General features: G+C 37.3%; 1 protein-coding gene across 1 annotated transcript in view; it reads right to left on the reverse strand.

Moving 5' to 3' along the window:
* LOC126249271 (zinc finger FYVE domain-containing protein 26) overlaps positions 1-16,743 on the reverse strand; it is a 393,885-nt gene extending 377,142 nt beyond the window's left edge. The window contains exons 1-2 of the mRNA XM_049950925.1: positions 16,496-16,743; positions 14,978-15,161 (exon numbers count right to left, since the gene is read on the reverse strand). Coding sequence (XP_049806882.1) covers positions 14,978-15,161; positions 16,496-16,644 — 333 coding nt within the window. The 5' untranslated portion in view covers positions 16,645-16,743. The remainder of the gene's footprint in view (positions 1-14,977; positions 15,162-16,495) is intronic.
* Between the last annotated feature and the right edge of the window lie 2,850 nt (positions 16,744-19,593).

Below are 19,593 nucleotides of genomic sequence, written 5' to 3' on the forward strand. Positions count from 1 at the left end.
CCTTTCTGAGGCAATGCGAGTTGTAATAATGGATAATAAAGGTCATATTGTCTTCTAGTATTGTGATGGATTATTTATGATAAATTTCATAAGCAAAAATATACACTGTGGAGGTGTACTTAAAATGCCAAACTACTTAGAGAGGTAGCGATATGATGACCACAGGTGAACCCCATGTTATTCTTACTGCTGAATTTTGTGCAAACAGTATTTTCCACGTTATGAATTTCCCCAGAAAATTATTCTGTAAGACACTACTGAATGGAAAAAAGCAACACATATTAGGAGGTTGATTAATTTGCTTTCAACACTAGCGATTCTATGAAGAACAAAGTAGCTCACCTTAATTGTTTGAACAGCTCAGTAATATGCTTCTTCCAGTTGAAGATTTCATCAATATTTTTACCAAGAATTTGGAGCATTCTACTTTGTTTACTGACTCCTGTTCATGTGCTACATCTGTTGTTGTTGTCATTATTTGTTGTACAGAACTGACTATAGCATGTTTTCCCAACATTATGCGAGAGTCCATTTCCAGAGAACCATTTAATAAGTCTTTGACAACCAATGGAATTTACTATAACACTAGTATTGTATGCTAAAAGCACCAATGCTATTCGATGAAGTATAAGTGGAAGGTCATCCACATGTATAGGAATAGGAGTGGACTAGAAACTGAACCTTGTGGGGCTCCCCTTGTGGTTTCTCCCCCATCACTAAAATTCTCTCTCCTTTCAACACTGTTTGAACTATTGAGCACAAATTTTTATACTCTGTTAAGTGTGATTCAAACCAGTTGTGTGTGAAGCCATGAATTCCATAAAACTTAAGTTTTCTATGAGAGTAACACCATATACGCAGTCAAATGTCATGGAAAGATAAAAAAAAAATTGTGATATTTTATTATTTAATGCTTGCAGTAACTGGTGAGTGAATGTATAAATAGCACTCTTAGTCAAGCAACCCTTCTGGAATTCAATCTGTGATGTGCAAAATAAATTATTTCTACTTAACTGTGATATTACTTGAATACACTACTTTCTAAAATATTTTGGGAAGTGACATAAGTAAGGAAATTGGATGATTATTATTTACGCCTTCCCTGTGCCAGTGATCTATTACAAATATCACTGAGGACATGACTTATTAAAACAAAAAAATTCTCCAGAATTCCGTTTTAAATTCCCTCAACACTATAGGCATTCCTGTTTTTGGGAACTTATGTCTTGTCATTAATTTCAGAGTAGGAGCTGCTTCAACTTTTCTGGAACAACATTCTTATTATAGTCACTTACTAATCTGTTTTTGCTGCTACCTTTAGAGTGTGATTGTTACAAATAATTGCAACTTGTGAATTATCCTTCGCAACATTGTCATTCAGCTTAATTGTGGTAGTATGTTGTGGGCTGACTGGTTGTCCTGTCTCCCATTTCACAATATCTCATGTATTTTCAATCTTACTACTTGCATTATTAATTTCTGTCATGACATGGATATTTCTGGTCATTCTAATGATTTTCTGCAAAGTAATACACTATTTTTGTAGAATGTAACATCAGAATATGACATGTTCTGGCCTTCATATAAAGTAAAAGTTCTCTTTTCCTGTAACATGATATTTTAATCCGTTTAGTTATCCACAGTTTCTTTTCAATGGATTTTTCTGGATACCTTTTTAGGAAGGCTACTTTCAAATATCGACATAAATTTACTATGGAACATACTGAGTTTCACATTAGCATGTCTACCCATACATACCTCACCCATACCACCTCTTTTAATTTATTCTACAACATTGTATCCTGGTGTCACTAATATGTCTTACTGCTTAGTATGAACACGCCCCAGAGCTGTGAGGTGCTATTTTGTTTACTTCTATTAATTGTGCATCATGATTTAATAGTGCATTAATGATTGGGTACACATTAACTGTTTGAGCCTGAACACTGTCTGCAAAAATGTTATCGGTCAGGGCCTTATATCTTGCTGTGCATGTGTTAGAAAATATAATGAACAAGGGCATGTTATTAAGTAATGCCCCTGAATCTTTTATGTGAAAACTCTCAAGGCTTTTTAAACAAAACAAACTTTACTAACATTCTACATGTTTATTCTTCAAGTCTACACATTTGTTTGTCAAAATATTCACTCTGGTGATGAACCCATTTCCCCCAACAAGAGACCAGTTTGTTGGTACCATCACTGTAGGACGTTTCACTCTGCTGAAGGAGTCAAAACCTCACTTCTGCTTGCACTGCTTCATCACAATCAAAGTGAAGTCCTCGAAGGTGTTCTTTAAGTTTTGGAAACAGATAAAAATCAGATGGGGCAAGGTTGGGACTGTATGGAGTATGATCGATGACAGTAATGGTGTCAGCTTGTTGCAGATATTGCAGCACTCGTGTGTCGTCTGGCATTGTCGTGCTGGAGGAGAGGGAGCTCCATGTAGGGACAACCTCTTCAAATTCGAAACTCAATTACAGCATGCTGTTTCTCATGCACCAACATAGTTACATTACACAATGCCATGTTACATGCTACAATTTAGAGTTCTCTAATGGCAGGGGGCTGAAAATATGTAGACATACAGAATAAAGATGTAGAATGTTAATATCTTTTTCATTTAAAATTTTTATAGTTTTCGCGTAAACAATTCAGAGAGATTACTTTTCCACGTGCCCTCATGCTATAAGATCTGCACTGCCAGCCATTATGTCAAAAGCTTCCACAGTGTAAAACTAAAAAATTTTGTGTAGAGCAACATATGGAAGCATGTGCCACTGAACTTAAAAACTAAATGATGGCACTTTCATAATTGTAACAGTGTATAGGTCCCCCTCAGGGAACTTCCAGCTACTTCTAGAAAACTTGGATGCTTTGTTGTGCTATCTGTCAGACAGGGGGAAGCAAATTATCATTTGTGGGGATTTCAATGTTGACTCCCTGAAAGAGTGTAATAGGAAGAATCACCTTGTAGTATTACTCAGTTCTTTCAATTTGAGCTCCGTCATTGATTTTCCTACTCGGATAAAAAACAACAGCAGTACATTAATAGATAACATTTTTATAGACCAAGATAAGTTTAAGGACATAAATGCTTATCCTGTTGAGAATGGTCTTTCAGATCATGGTGCACAGCTAGTTACAGTACATGACATAGCTCCATGCAGTATATCAAATCAGACTTTCAAAGCCGTGCGTTCAATTAACAATATAAATATTGCAAACTTTAGGGAAAGCATACAGCAACTAGACTGGGATGAAGTGTATAAGGAACCTGATGCAAACTTGAAATATAACTTATTTCACGATACATTTTTAAGGGTATTTGAAAATTGTTTTCCCAAGAAAATAGTTAAACATAATTCCAAGAAAACATATAAAAAACCATGGCTAACTAAAGGAATAAGAATATCTTGCAACCGTAAAAGAGAACTGCATCTAACAGCAAGAGGGAGTACTGACCCCGAAATTGTTCAATATTATAAAAACTATTGTGCAGTACTAAGAAAAGTTATTAAAAAGTCCAGAAGCATGTGTATCATGTCTGAGATCAGTAACTCTGATAATAAAATTAAAGCAATTTGGAATATTATTGAAAGGGAAACAGAGCAACCAAGAGCACAGGAAGACTTTAGTGCCATAAAACTGAATGACAAGTGTACTAACAAACAATCAGAAATTGAAAATATTTTCAATAATCATTTTTTAAATGTTGTGGAGAAAATAGGATCTAGATCTTCACTAGAAGAGGCAAGGCTACTAATAGAAGAGGCCATACCTGTGCAGTTTGAAACAACTGTAATTCCACCAACCTCTCCCTCTCAAATCAGTAAAATAATAAACTCACTGAAAAGTAAAAGCTCTTACGGGATTGATGGCATTTCCAGCAAGGTACTTAAAGCTTGTTCCCCACAGATAAGTAGGATTCTCAGCCATGTATGTAATAGCTCTTTGGAGCAGGGTGTTTTCCCCGATAGAGTGAAATATGCCATTGTAAAACCATTGCATAAAAAGGGGGATACGTCGGATGTGAACAACTACCACCCAATCTCTCTTCTGACAGCTCTATCAAAAATTTTTGAGAAAGTCATGTATTCAAGAGTAGCCTCCCATATTTGTAAAAATAAAGTACTAACAAAATGTCCGTTCGTTTTTCAGAAAGGCTTTTCAACAGAAAATGCTATATACACTTTCACTGATCAAATATTAAATGCTCTGAATAACCGGACATCACCCATTGGTATTTTTTGTGATCTCTCAAAGGCCTTTGATTGCTCCAAATTAAACCAAACCATAGATGATGAGTGTTCAGTACCATTATTGTAAACCGAAGTGCTTGGATATGTAATCCACTTTTCATTACAGATACTTCAGATTGGAAAGGAATGGAAGAGTATAATGAAGAACTTAGAGATGTGATGTATGTCCATGCTTCTGTGCAGTTGAAGGAAAACACGAAAAAAAAAATGCCCAACAAGAAGTATTTCAGAATCCCACAACTCCAAGTGCACATTTATTACTATTCTCTTCGTTGTGTTGGACAGTAATTACTGTGTCACACATACATTGTTTTAGGTGAAGCTGGAAGGACTGCTAGTGGTGGTATTTTTTGCAAGTAGACTGCAAAAGTTGCTCTGGAGTCCAGACATCTTCACCTGCCAGAAGACACAGTGCCACTTAAGATTCTTAATTGATGAAGTTTGTCTGAGAGCATGGTCCACTGACTTACAGAGAAAGAGTATTTGACTGTCAAGAGCAAATTGTGTTATGGAAAAGGCAAGGAGAATCTGGTTTCCAAATTTCACTGCTATGAGGAACCAGTACAACTTCACCCACAGATAGGTGACAAAATAGTTAGTGCTGCATTTGTTATTCATATCTGTCAGAGGAAAAGGCAGTGCACAAATGGTTTAATTCATACTTAACTGGAAGAATGCAGAAAGTTGAAATAAGTGGTTCATGTAATGCTAAAACAACAGCTGATTCCTCAAACTGGGGGGCTATCAAGTACGGGGTGCCACAGGGTTTGGTCTTAGGTCCTTTACTGTTCTTGATATACATTAATGACTTACCATTCCATATTGATGAATATGCAAAGTTAGTTCTTTTTGCTGATGATACAAGTATAGTAATAACATCCAAAAACCAAGAACTAAGTGATGTAATTGTAAATGATGTTTTTCACAAAATTATTCAGTGGTTCTCAGCAAACGGACTCTCTTGAAATTTTGATAAAACACAGTATATACAGTTCTGTACAGTAAATGGCACAACTCCCGTAATAAATATAGACTTTGAACAGAAGTCTGTAGCTAAGGTAGAATTTTCAAAAATTTTAGGTGTGTCCACTGATGAGAGGTTAAACTGGAAGCAACACATTGATGGTCTGCTGAAACGTCAGAGTTCAGCTACGTATGCTATTAGGGTTATTGCAAATTTTGGTGATAAGAATCTCAGTAAATTAGCTTACTATGCCTACTTTCATTCACTACTTTCGTATGGCATCATATTCTGGGGTAATTCATCGTTGAGTAGAAAAATATTCATTGCTCAAAAACGTGTAATCAGAATAATTGCTGGAGCCCATCCATGGTCATCCTGCAGACATCTATTTAAGGATCTAGGGATCCTGACAGTATATATATTCACTTATGACATTTGTTGTTAATAATCCAGCCCAGTTCAAAAGTAATAGCAGTGTGCATAGCTATAACACCAGGAGAAAGGATGATCTTCACTATGCAGGTTTAAATCTGACTTTGGCACAGAAAGGGGTAAATTATGCTGCCACAAAAGTCTTTGGTCACCTACCAAACAGCATCAAAAGCCTGCCAGATAGCCAACTAACATTTAAAAATAAGTTAAAAGAATTTCTAGATGACAACTCCTTCTACTCATTGGCTGAATTTTTAGATATAAATTAAGGGGGGAGAAAAAAAAATAAAGAGAAACTTAAACATTAGTGTCATGCAATATTTTGTGTAATGTAATATCTTTTACAGACATCTTTTATTAACCGACACGTTCCACATCATTACGAAGTGTCATACTCATGATCTATGGAACAAGTATTAATCTAATCTACACATGCAAGGCACACACTGTGAAAAGTCATTGATTAAACTATTCCATTTTGGCACATTCCAACTATGGTGACATGAATCTATCACTTTTATGAATTTTCTGGTTATGTGCTCCTTTCAATAATCGCTACATGACGTGGGGAACTAGGTAAATGGTTTGTTGGTTAAAATGGCTCTGAGCACTATGGGACTCAACTGCTGTGGTCATCAGTCCCCTAGAACTTAGAACTACTTAAACCTAACTAACCTAAGGACATCACACACATCCATGCCCGAGGCAGGATTCGAACCTGCGACCGTAGCAGTCGCACGGTTCCGGACTGCGCGCCTAGAACCGGCTAAATGGTTTGTTTTGGACAGTTATGCTATGCATAAATACTTGTGGGAGTGCCAGACTTGAGGCAGTTCTTTGTGATATAAACATCAAAGGATTGAAGATGTCAGAGTTACTGATCAAAATACATTTGATAAGAAATACACACATGAATGAACTATGAAAAATGCAGGCAAGTAAAAAGTTTGACTGGAGAACTGATTACATGTAAAAGCCAAAAATTACATGGTTAGCTTTTGGAGATTAATTTCTGAGGAATATTGTGTGCAGAAGGAAAAAGCTGCGCAAATATCGCATACTTAACTCTGTATTTAGTATCACTTTATTCCACAATGTGTCAGAGCTATACATTAAAAAATTATGGTCAATACACTTACAAACTTTGAAATGCTACCGTAGTACAGATTCATCTTTAAGAAAATAATTTGCAACACATTCTCTTCTTAATACGGTCTGTTTGAGACCATACCTGTTGCCAGATTGAAGCTTTGCATCAATAGGTCCTTGCAGATTTATTCTTTCCTATATTTCTGGTTGGTAATCTCTATTTCTAAGATTTTCCTGATCTATTAATTGTGGCTGTACATACTGCTGATGACGCCTTTTCCTCTGACAGATATGAATAACAAATGCAGCACTAACTATTTTGTCACCTATCTGTGGGTGAAGTTGTACTGGTTCCTCATAGCAGTGAAATTTGGAAACCAGATTCTCCTTGCCTTTTCCATAACACAATTTGCTCTTGACAGTCAAATACTCTTTCTCTGTAAGTCAGTGGACCATGCTCTCAGACAAACTTCATCAATTAAGAATCTTAAGTGGCACTGTGTCTTCTGGCAGGTGAAGATGTCTGGACTCCAGAGCAACTTTTGCAGTCTACTTGCAAAAAATACCACCACTAGCAGTCCTTCCAGCTTCACCTAAAACAATGTATGTGTGACACAGTAATTACTGTCCAACACAACGAAGAGAATAGTAGTAAATGTGCACTTGGAGTTGTGGGATTCTGAAATACTTCTTGTTGGGCATTTTTTTTTCATGTTTTCCTTCAACTGCACAGAAGCATGGACATACATCACATCTCTAAGTTCTTCATTATACTCTTCCATTCCTTTCCAATCTGAAGTATCTGTAATGAAAAGTGGATTACATATCCAAGCACTTCGGTTTACAATAATGGTACTGAACACTCATCATCTATGGTTTGGTTTAATTTGGAGCAATCAAATTCTCTCCCTTTCAGGAGGCAAAGAGAACCATACTTCTCAAGAAACAAACTTGAAAAGTATGGAGCATACAGCGTTTTTACCTACCTCACACAAAAAAGGATAGCATGGGAAAGCACTGAAGATGAACACGCTCAGTCCAGCAGCAGTTCACAACTTCAATACCTCAAAGACCAAATGGTGAGTGAAAGAAAAACATGAATACTGTTCCCTTTATTATTTCAAAAATGTAGTATATACACTTACAGCAATATCAAGCTAGTCTGGAGACAGTAACAAAACACAAGCATCACTTAGAATGTAGCTGACAAAACTTGTAATCTATCCAAAGAGTACAATGTGGATCTACTAGCAGAAATACAATATTTAATATCTTTGAAGTGTAAGGCTTTCATTTCTGAAAGAGTTCCAGCTCTGAACACTTTCACGCTGGAGACACTGTAGATGGGATTCAGTCACAATTATGCTGGCATACTGCAATGCAGACTGTAAGAAGTGTAAGCTTTTCATGTAACATCTGATAACTATTTCTGTTTCTGTATTGTATTAGAGTAAATGAGACTCTCCATGTGCCAAAAAAACATAATGTGATTTGCAGCTTCATTTCTGGCAGTAATTCTTTGTGCATTATAGTATCTCCTTCCTATACTGTATTTTGAATTCTGTTAGTAAGATATATGGATTGTTCTGACACAGTTCTTAGATAGTTGAAATAGTTTCTTGAGTCTTCCACAACAATTTATTTCATCAAGATGCTGACTAGTCAAGGTGACATCACTTCATTATCTAGTCACAAATCCAAACAGGTTTCTTCTTTTTCTTTTGTGCTGATCTCAAGCAGATAAGCATTATCTCCATTCCTACTAATTTAGTCACCAAAACTTTCATTACAAAGACAACAGTGGTGCTATGGCACTCTAAAAATGTCAAAATTGTAGTGTATACTGATTTTCTCATGTAGACAGGAATTTACAAAACTTTTTTTGCAGTGTCGGTGTTACGAAACTAGTTTCACAAAACAGTGTCTCTGTGTTAACTGTGCTTTCATCACATAGCAATATATTTTTAATTGACATGGAATGAGCAAGTTGCAGTTCAGATTTTGCAAAAGTTGGTCAATAGTGGTTCTTTTGACAATATGTTGTGGCCTTCTTGTTCTCTCATTTGCAGGAGATGGTTCAAGGATACACTAATTATTTGGAAGGTTAGCACAGAAGTCACATGGTGAGTCTGTTGTCTCTGGAAACTCCTATGAGAAAGGCAATAAGAAATGCCTGTTCATGCAGATCCAGGATTGGGTCCATATTTTGGAAAATTAATGGGGAACACCTGTTGGAGACCCTACAAAGCAAGAATATTTCTCTAGGGACAACAGCTTAAGCTGATGAGCTAATCTTGTTGGTTGGGAGCTAAACAGAGTTCAGACAAAGGAGTACATTAGTTCTTGGAAAACTGTCACAGTGATTTGAAAGCCCTAAATGTTTGAGTGGTCAACAAAACTAACATTATTTGTAATTAAAAATACATTTATAGATTAATACATATGTGAACAAATGAGTCTCTCTAATGTACAGATAAAATGAGGCCTGGTATCTTACGAGAGCCTTTTTTTTACATAATCACCGAGAAGATTGAGGCATTTATCGTATCTGTGGACAAGCTTTGCAATACCCTCTTCAAGAAATGTTGCCACCAATGATTTCAAAAGAGCACTGACGTTGTTTTGAAGATCTATGTTGGTTTGAAAGTGCTGTCCTCCCAGCCACATCTTCAGTTCAGGACTGGGTGCCAGGGCTGGGTGCGAGGTCAGGACTGAACGGTGGACGATCGAAAATGTCCCATTGAAAGTGTTCAAGGAGCTGTTGGGTTGTGCCAGCAGGGTGTGGACAAGTGTTGTCATGGATCAACACAATTCCTGAAGTTAGCATTCCTCTTTGTTTGTTTTGAATGGCTCTCCACAAATGTCGTAAAGTTTCACAATAAGCAGCTGCATTGATAGTGGCTCCAGGCTGCATAAACTCTACAAGCAACACACCTTATTGGTGCCAGAACACGGTAGACATAACCTTTCTGTTTTGGAATGTTTGAATTTTTTTGGTTTGTTTGATGAATTTCAATGCAGCCATTGTTGTGACTGTTGTTTTGTTTCTGGTGTGTCATATTGAATCCAAGTTTCATCCGCAGTAACAATTGATTTCAAAAAGTTCTCTTCTTCATCGTGATAACGGTCAAGGAAATTCAAACCTGACGCTATTCGGTGACTTTTGTGGGTGTCCGTCAACATTTTTGGAACCCAACAACTACAAAGCTTTTTGTAGCCTAAGTGTGCACTAACAACAGAGTGTACGACAGATCTTGAAACTTCCAGAATTTCCATAGACAAATCAGTTATGTTGAACCTACAATTTTCTCTAACAATCCATCAACTCGTTCAACAAGGTCGGCTGTAACGACATACTTGAATCCTTGGGCCCCTTCATCTTGCATGTCATTTTGGCCATCTTTAAACTTTTGGCACCATTTACACACAACACTATCAGTCATGAAGTTATCACCGTACACTTGGCTCATTCTCCAATGAATTTCTGCTGCACTGTTCCCTCCTGCTTGCAGAAACCGAATTACACTTTGTAATTCACACTTGGTGGGAGCAACAATGATGGCAGCCATGTTTATGTGGCTGTAGTGCCACACCGTCCGCCCCCGGTAACTGAGTGGTCAGCGCGATGGACTGTCAATCCTAAGGGCTCGGGTTCGATTCCCGGCTGGGTTGGAGATTTTCTCTATTCAGGGACTGGGTGTTGTGTTGTCCTAATCATCATCATTTCATCCCCATCAACGTGCAAGTCGCCGAAGTGGAGTCAAATCGAAAGACTTGCACCAGGCGAGCTGTCTGCCTGACGGGAGGCCCTCGTTACCCGCCATTATTATATAGTGCCACACAGATTGATGCCTTGAGATTGGCAATGGCGGAGTGTGTAGTGCGAGAATTGCAAAGTAGCCTACAGTGCATGTCCACTTTCTGTCACCCACGTAGCTTCTATACTGAGCGATCAAAAGTTAAAAAAAGAAGACCCTCGTAATTAAAAAGGAGTTTTCCCCCGTATTGAGCAAGTAAACAAGAGAGCTATGTTGATGATTAATTTGCTTTGGACAAAACTGTTTTCAATATTTCACTTATTGTAACACAGCTTTACTGTAACAGTTTTCTGTTTCAGTAAAATGTTATGACTCATGCATGCACAGCCAAAGATTTAACCTTATTAAAACTGCCATTGCTGAAATTCAAATAAATATTAGTCTCAGAATTTTTGGGCACTAGGAACCATTTTAAGTGAAGCACTGTAAGTAGAACTGAGACTACATACACCGGACGTATTCATCCAGTAACAACCTGCAAGTTATTGGTTAAGAAAGGGGAATTTGATGAAAGTAGACCGATATTTAGTTTATCAACTTTTAGTGTGCAGTAAATTAGGAAAAACAGAAATAATACACAGCATACATGAAGGAAAATCTTTCATACAAGTCAGAGGACTTATTAAATTCATCCCAGTACATGGAACAATGCTAAATCAGAATTTTTCAGCCAACAAATAGAATGTATATTTCTTACTACCCACAAAAACATTAAGTATCAGTGATACAGTCAGAGCTTTTCAAAATCTCTTCACTCCAACAAAAAGAACTTTTCAGGCACTACTGATATCACCTGCAAAAACCTGGTGAACTTAAACAGCCGAGTGACACTCTAGACAAATTCACCATTCAAATCCTAGCAATCCAGGAAACACGTTCCCAAGATGAAAATTATTTCAACTCCTAAAACTTCAGGATATTTAAAGGCAAACCAGCCATTAAAATCAAAGGCAAGTTATCAACACTTAGGACTTCCCCTGCAACAAGGAAAATTATTTTAGATTCAGTTATCAACTTTACATCCCTAAGTGAAAGAATCTTAAGTTCTTACGGTGAAATCAAGCAACAAAACATATACCTCCATGAATGCTCATGCTCCTAGTAACAGCAATAACAAGACAAGACCCACAGAAAGGAGTAGACTTTCGGAAAAACACTAGAGGAAACTACAAGCAAGAGCCCCAAACACTGTGTCAAAATATTATTAGGTGATTTTATTACACTAGTTAGAATGGAGAAGAAAGACAGGTCAATACTAGGACTTCGTCCAGTGCATTGGCAGATGAATAAGAACGGAGAATGTCTAACAAGCTTCTGTACATCATTTGCGCCGAGTCGCATTTCTACAAAGTTTACACGATCTTTACATAAAAAGAAAACCTAGATGTCATCTAACCCATTATTAGGAGAATTCCAAGTTGATCATGTGGCAGTTTCTACAAAGAATCTGGATGAGATTCAAAATACCTGAGTATGGAATTGAGTTTTTGACTCAGATCACTACTTACCACAAAACAATATTCAGTTCCAACCAAACAGATCCATACCTAATGGCAACTGATTTCCAGGAACTGATACAGACTGCCTGAAGAAAAACTCTGAGGCTTTTGCTTGTGATGTACAAGAACAAGATCCCAAGGAATGGCCAGACTTCCACAACACATTACAGACATCAGCCACGAAATTAGGACAGCCACCAGGAAACGTAAACACAGGTGGTGGAACAAGGGAGAGAAACTGTATTTTTCCATTGTTGTGGTTTATCCCTGTCCTTCAGTCTTCTGTTCCTTGATTGCAAAATTCTCTTTTCCTCTTTCCCTGAATAGCCATTATTCTCGAGGACCTGCTTCAGATGTTTTATTTCAGCGTCCAGGTGTTCCAATCTGCATATCCGTTTGGCTCTATCGACAAGACTTTTAATGACACCTCTCTTTTGCTGTGGATGGTGATTGGAGTTTTTATTCAAATATCTGTCAGTATGTGTTACTTTCTGAAAAACTTTATGTTCCAAACTTCCATTGAACCATTTCATAACTAAGCCATCCAAGAAAGACATTCTATCATTTTTCATTTCCATGGTGAACTGGATTTCTGGATTAATTTTATTTAGATGATCAAAGAATTCATCCAAAGCCTTTCTGCCATGGGACCAAACCACAAATGTGTCATCTACAAACTGACACCTGGGAGATGGTTTCTTATTTGCTTTGTCCAGAGCCAACTGTTCAAATTTCTCCTATAGAAATTAGTGATCGCAGGACCTAATGGGTTACCCATTGCTACGCCGTCAAGTTGCTCATAAAATTCATCGTCTCATTGGAACTGACTCAGAGTAAGGCAACGTCTAAAAAGAGCAGTCAAATCTCCTGGAAAAATATACATTATGAAACTCAGGATTTCGTTAGCTGGAATCATAATGAATAAGGACACTATGTCAAAAGGTCTTGGATGTCCAACTGGTCAGTCAGCAAGACTCAGCAGAGGAGTGCCTCTGAGGATGTCCAGCGCAGTCCTGGACAAAACATCAGGAGCAGAAGAGTTTCTTGGACCACAACCTCACATCCTGAAACGTTTACCAGCAGTTAATACGAAGGATTCATGCACTTTTAGCAGAAATGTTGGAAACTGAAATGATTCCAAAGGACTGGACGAAAGCTATAATACATCAGTTGCATAAAAAAAGGAGACAAATTGCAGAGGCCTCTGTCTTCTGCCAATTATATACAAGGTCCTATCTAAAGCTCTCTTAAACATATATGAATAGCAAACAGATCATTTGATTTGTGAATATCAAGCAGGCTTTAGGAAAGGCAGATCATGTGCTGAGTAGAGTATGTTTTTGAAGACAATATTTAGGATATGTCACCTTACCAACACATATGTCACCTTTATGGATTTCAAGAAAGTGTAAAGATCTTTTGACAGGCAAACTATTTTGGACACTTTAGAAGAGTTCAGGGTAGACACAGAGACACGAGAACTAATATGCTAGACGCTCACAGACACAACATCTCATGTGAAGTTTCTGGGTGAAATGTCTGATTCTTTGATTATGCATACAGGAGTTCCACAAGGAGATGGCATCTCATCTGAGGACAGAGAATCAAAGTGAAGTGCCTAACTTTTGCTGATGATCTAGCTATCTTCCCTAAGGATAATGAAGAAACCAAGTAGGCCACAGAGAAATTACATTAGGTAGCATTAAGGACAGGCCCTCAGATACCGTACGAGAAGACCCATTTGTTGGAAAATTTGCATAAAAATATCAGAAGAGCCCCACTACAAACAAAACATGGGACGATTTCACATGTTTCTTCTTTTAAATATAGTTCCAGAAAGTAAACAAAATAACATGGAAACACTTAAACAAACAAGTGATATCCTGTAAAGTGAAACTTTGGCACTACAAGACAGCTGTCCTGTCTGAAGCACTAATCACCACATAAACTACAACTCCAGGAGGCCATTCAAAAATTGATGCAATAGCAAAAGAAGAGCAAACAATTCTAAGAGAAATTTATGGAACTGTTAATGTAAAGGGCATATGGATCAAAAGAAAAACTACAGACCTATAAACATCACAAGACAAGTTCACTGATAAAATACACAGAAGATGCTTGAAGTTCCATGGTCACATCTTCAGAATGAGGAGGGAAGGTGAGAGTGTGTGAGGGGAGAAAGAAAGTTGGAGAGGTGGTGGTGCGAGGGGAAGGCATGTGGGAGGGTGGTGGAGTGAGGCAGCAGTGGGCTGGAGGTCAGGATTAGATGAGGAGAGAGGTGAGGGGTAGAAGGAAAAGGAGGTGAAGGTTTTGGGGAAGGTGGGGGGGGGGGAGGTAAGGCACTTGGGGAACACATTTTTGAATAAAGATTTTAATTTCTTTCAAAATCCACAAAAACCTTTATTTTTCATATTCCATCTTCAGGTACAAGTGACAGCCAAACCGCAGAACTGCTGTGTTGTCTTTATTGGTGGTAGAAATGAAAGAGGAAATGAAATTGAGCCTTTAACTTTCCTTTTTCTGTCACTTCTTGTAAATTCAGTCAGATCAATTCGCAACAGCACAGATAATTTAATTCAATGGGCAACTTCAGATTGTTTGAGAAAAAGTGAAATGCATGCTAGTCTACTAAGGCAGATGACTGGAAATAAGTTTCAAATGCTCTGTTGATCGATTGCTGACAAAGTGAATGCTTCAAATTTAAAAGCCTACATTACACACAATCTTAACATCAAAAAGGTATTTATTTATTTATTGTACTTCCTTGATCAGTATATGCTCCTAATACTAAAAATGTTTTATGTCAGGAAAATGTCTCAACACACACACACACACACACACACACACACTCTCTCTCTCTCTCTCTCTCTCTCTCTCTCTCTCTCTAAAGAAGCATCAACTGCACTGAAGTACCTTCAGAATGATTGGTGGTGGCGATAAAATGTTCAGAATGTAATGGAATTCAGTTTCTTTCCTGAGGCTGCGCACATCAGTGACTGCAGTCATCATTTCTTTGCAGGTTCCAGTTTCATTACTCATAAGCCAAGTCGAAACCCATGATTGATGCCAAGGCGTCATCACTACAGGTGATGCAAAGCTGCAATGTCAGAATTTTAATTTTACATTAATAATATGAGTTAAAAGCTTGTTATAAAAGTCAATACTCAAACTTACAAAATGCAGAAACATGATTAATGTGTTATTCTTGGTAGAATTTACAGGCCTGAAATACTCCTGAAACAACATACAAAATTGGAAAAAACACACACACACACACACACACACACACACACACACACACACACACACACACACAGTACACACTTCCTAGTGGCTTCTAAGAACACAAAAGTTCAAAGGTAGAGTGAAATAAGGGTAGTCTGCAAGGAATAATTTACAATGTTCAAGCAACTGAAGTCTCACTCTTCCATAAGCATTTTTGTATGTACGATAAAGTGAATTTTTGAAATACTGCATTGTGTTGACTCATAACGATGAAGGTGTTGCTATGCACAAGAAGAGAATTGATAAGCCAGAATATACTCAACAGTGTAAATGTATAGATTTGTCAGACAGCATAGAAAATGACTTTGGAATTACTGGCATAAAAATGAAGAGCCAAGAATTTTCTTGTGTATAGAGGTTTCCAAGAGGCAATATTTCAATAATTCTGGGGGGAAAAAACCTGACAAAACTGTTTACTGAAGTTTGAAACCAAGACATTATATGTGGAGAATACAACATAGACACAGGTAAAGAATCCAAACTGAAACACAAATTAAAAGAAACATTACTAAAATTTAATATGCAGATGATAATAAATGTTGAGGGCTTAGGCATCGTCTGCAGGGGATCAGCAACTGTTAGAATTAAAATTGAATAGCAGCCACAAGTCTCATATAACTTTTTTTTAATTGACATGTTTCATGTCATGGTATGGAATCACTGTTTGAGAAAACTATCAACAGTAATCCAAAAATAAATTTTATATTGTAAATACAGGCTGTTAGGACCAGCCTGAATAAACAGACAGACATACGCAGAAAAATTTCCATAATGTAAAAATATTGAAATTTCCAACCATGTACGAATACACAACAACAATTTCATTAATCGATGGCAATGCATGTAATTACTGAATTAGCTGAATGCACTCTATACGTTTTCTGTAGGTCTGTTCTGTAGTAAAATGAGTTAAGAGTAGATAAAAAACTTTGACACCGAAATATAAACTGGCAGAAAATTGTATGCAACATTACTACCAAATCTGATAATTTGACGTTTTATATCGTAAAACTTAGGCCAAACCGTTTGGATTATGCTGACTTGTCCTATATCACAAGTAGCACTGCACAGAATGCAATAAAATGGTAATACATAATAATCAATCAATCTACTTATTTTAGCAAATTAACGACAGTAAAATAATACCAGTTGCTTTCCGGATCCACTGCAACATTCCAATGGTAAGAACGACTTTGAGACTTTGCGTCTTGAGAGATGTCATTTTCGATGAAGTACTTGTAAAGTCCCTCTGCAACGTTCCACAGTCCCAAACGCAAATAATGAATCTGATCCATTGCACTCAATTCAAGTTATCTGTGTTTTATACATATGTTAATTTCTGTGAAAGAAACTGAAAAAATAAACATATCACTCAACACGCATGGAAATGTTTACATTACAATGAATCAGCTGACGCCAAAGATGAAAAACGAAGATGCAACAAAGATCCGAAATCTTGTAAACATCGAGCGACGCCACCTGGATAAGGTTGTTTCAATACACTTCTTTGGTGATGCCACTCGGAGTAACTGCCAAGTGGCGTCACATTACTTGCAAGTGGAAACCCGCCTTCATTCTCGATCACGTAAGCAGCAATGAAGCCATGAAGAGCTAAATTTACCTCATAAATTTATTAAATATTTCTAACTATATCACTATTCTGTACGAAAAAATTGGAACTATCTCCGCAAATTGACACAGGTGACCACGAAATACATATTTCTAAACTTGAAATACTGAGGATGAAAGTTATTTTGAACAGTTTACGTTTCATCTATATTTCGTCGTAAATTAGACCCTAATATAAACAAACGCACAAACAGCGAGTGATGCCCGATTGGAGTGTTTATGGAATGGGCACTTATATGTGCAGATCAGAATTTTCGTAGCCAAGATACACTGCCTCCAAGTCAAGTGACTATGTTTCGTCGTAAGTTTTGCCAGTAAGTTCCCTGCAGTTTTTAAATGTATTACATCGCTAGTACAGGCAGTTCCCGTTCAATAACACCATAAATTTTGTACAAGCCATGTATGGACATGTTAACAACTTGCATTCTATTTCTGCAATAATCTTAACTCAAAGCTTTGTACAGAGAATGCAAAGCATTTCGCTTGTTGCAGCAGGTGTCATCAGCTCAGCTTTCACTATTTTTTTTAAAAAAGAAACAGAAAGGGACAGCGACCTGTAGTGTATTCAGTGCACTTTTTTGTTTTGCTTGTGACAAAATGAAATCATACTGAAAAACTTCCAATTTGGAGCTCTAACACGCACCAGATTAATAATTTATCACACTTTGAAATGCTTACGGAGAAGAAAGTCTTCGCTTTTTACTTTCTGGTACAATTTTTTAAATCTTCATTCCTCTTTTGGAAAAAGAATATTAATCGCACATATTTCTTCAGCATGTTATTGGAATTTAATGAAAACAGGGATTTTAAAATAAGCAGTAAGGTTTGGAAAAGTGAATAACTGGGAGGAAATGACTCAGATTGGTGTGTATAAATCTTATCTGGGAACAGTACATGAAATCTGTGTACATTCAACAGACTGATAGGCAGCACAACACCACACTACTGGCTCTAGCCCTTTTCTCATAAATATATGGCCATGCCGTTATATAAATTTATATATATTTTTTACAATGAACAGACTAAACAGGTAAGGTACACAAAAAAGAGTAAACAAAGAGAGAGAAACAAAAGATCAAACACATAGGTTAAGTTACCTTGTCTTTGTCTCACAGATCTATACCTGCGGTCAGTACATAGTCTTTGTAGATGTTGCTATTGATCCTAGGATTACATCAATGCTTTACAGAATTTTTTGTCATCAACAGTATTCTGTTCTTTCGAGAACAGTTACTGTCTTCACATATATAGTTAAAGGCTACCCAGCCATTGACCTTCGTCTGTGCGAATGCGCACAGGTTACCCAAACTCTTACGGGAATCGCCAAAGCGTGCACGAGTATTGAGTGGATGGGCAAATGTTTATAAGGTACATTACATATGTAGAATTGTGGACAGTTGGGAATGTGAGTCTCACGGGAAGCGTGCAGGGGATAAGCCCCTGCAGTCGCGCTATTCATCTGTGTCCTCGGTGGCTCAGATGGATAGAGCGTCTGCCATGTAAGCAGGGGGTCCCGGGTTCGAGTCCTTGTCGGGGCACACATTTTCAACTGTCCACATCGAGGTATAACAACAATACCTGTCAGCAGCTGAGGGTTTCAGTTAGTCATCATTTATTCCAGGGAAAAGCTGCACGGTCATCAACAGTATTCTGTTCTTTCGAGAACAGTTACTGTCTTCACATATACTGTTAAATTATATTTTGTGTAAGGTTGTACTGTAATGTAGGGCAAGACAAATAATACAATATTATATGGAGAAAAAACAAATAGGTGTACTGGAAAGAATGCACACAATATTGTACACGTAAGTATCACCCATTATTACAATATCATTTATAGCGTGAGACATCTTTTACATAACTTATAGATGCGGAAATTTCTTTAAATTATACAGTGTGCAATGGGTATAAGTGCAGATATTTTTATACGTAGTACTTTAAAATGTAACATTTAACATATCTATACCGGTGGTCACATGATGCTCAGAGAGGCAGATTTTATCAACTGGTTTGCTCAAGTCTAATTCTTCAATACAAATAAGCAACTCATTAAGTTTACCCCTTAGTCTTCGGATATTCTGATGTACTGGCTGAATTACAACTGGATGAACCTAATTTTTCCGTCAATTTTTGAATATCTCTAGTTTCAATCATAGGGTGTCTGCATGAATGGTATACATTAAAATTTGCTTTCTGGTTGCCTGTTTTATCAATATGGATCTCATTTTCAGCTTGTATCTGAACATATTTTGTTTCTGCCCTCCAACCCTTAGAAAACTTGTGTTCTGTCACTTGTAACCATTGGTACTTTACCATTTGTGATAGTGCCACCCCTTAAGTTATTTGCTATTAGCCCTGACAGTTTTCCCTTCCCTTTCCTGTTGAGGTGAAGGCCATGCCTAGTGTAGTCCCAACTGCTGATAGAATCAACAGGAACAACACCGATATAGGACGCCATACCTGATCCAAGCAGCCATTCCACCTCTAAATTAACTCTCCTAACAAAAGAGTTTGAATGAGGCTGGTCATGGCGCCTCAGAACAGATATGAGCCCAGCACCAGTATATCTCGTTGCTGAAGCTATCTGTAACAGGTCACTCTCAATTGAATAATTA

Source organism: Schistocerca nitens, chromosome 3 (assembly GCF_023898315.1).
Source record: "Schistocerca nitens isolate TAMUIC-IGC-003100 chromosome 3, iqSchNite1.1, whole genome shotgun sequence".
NCBI lineage: Eukaryota > Metazoa > Arthropoda > Insecta > Orthoptera > Acrididae > Schistocerca > Schistocerca nitens.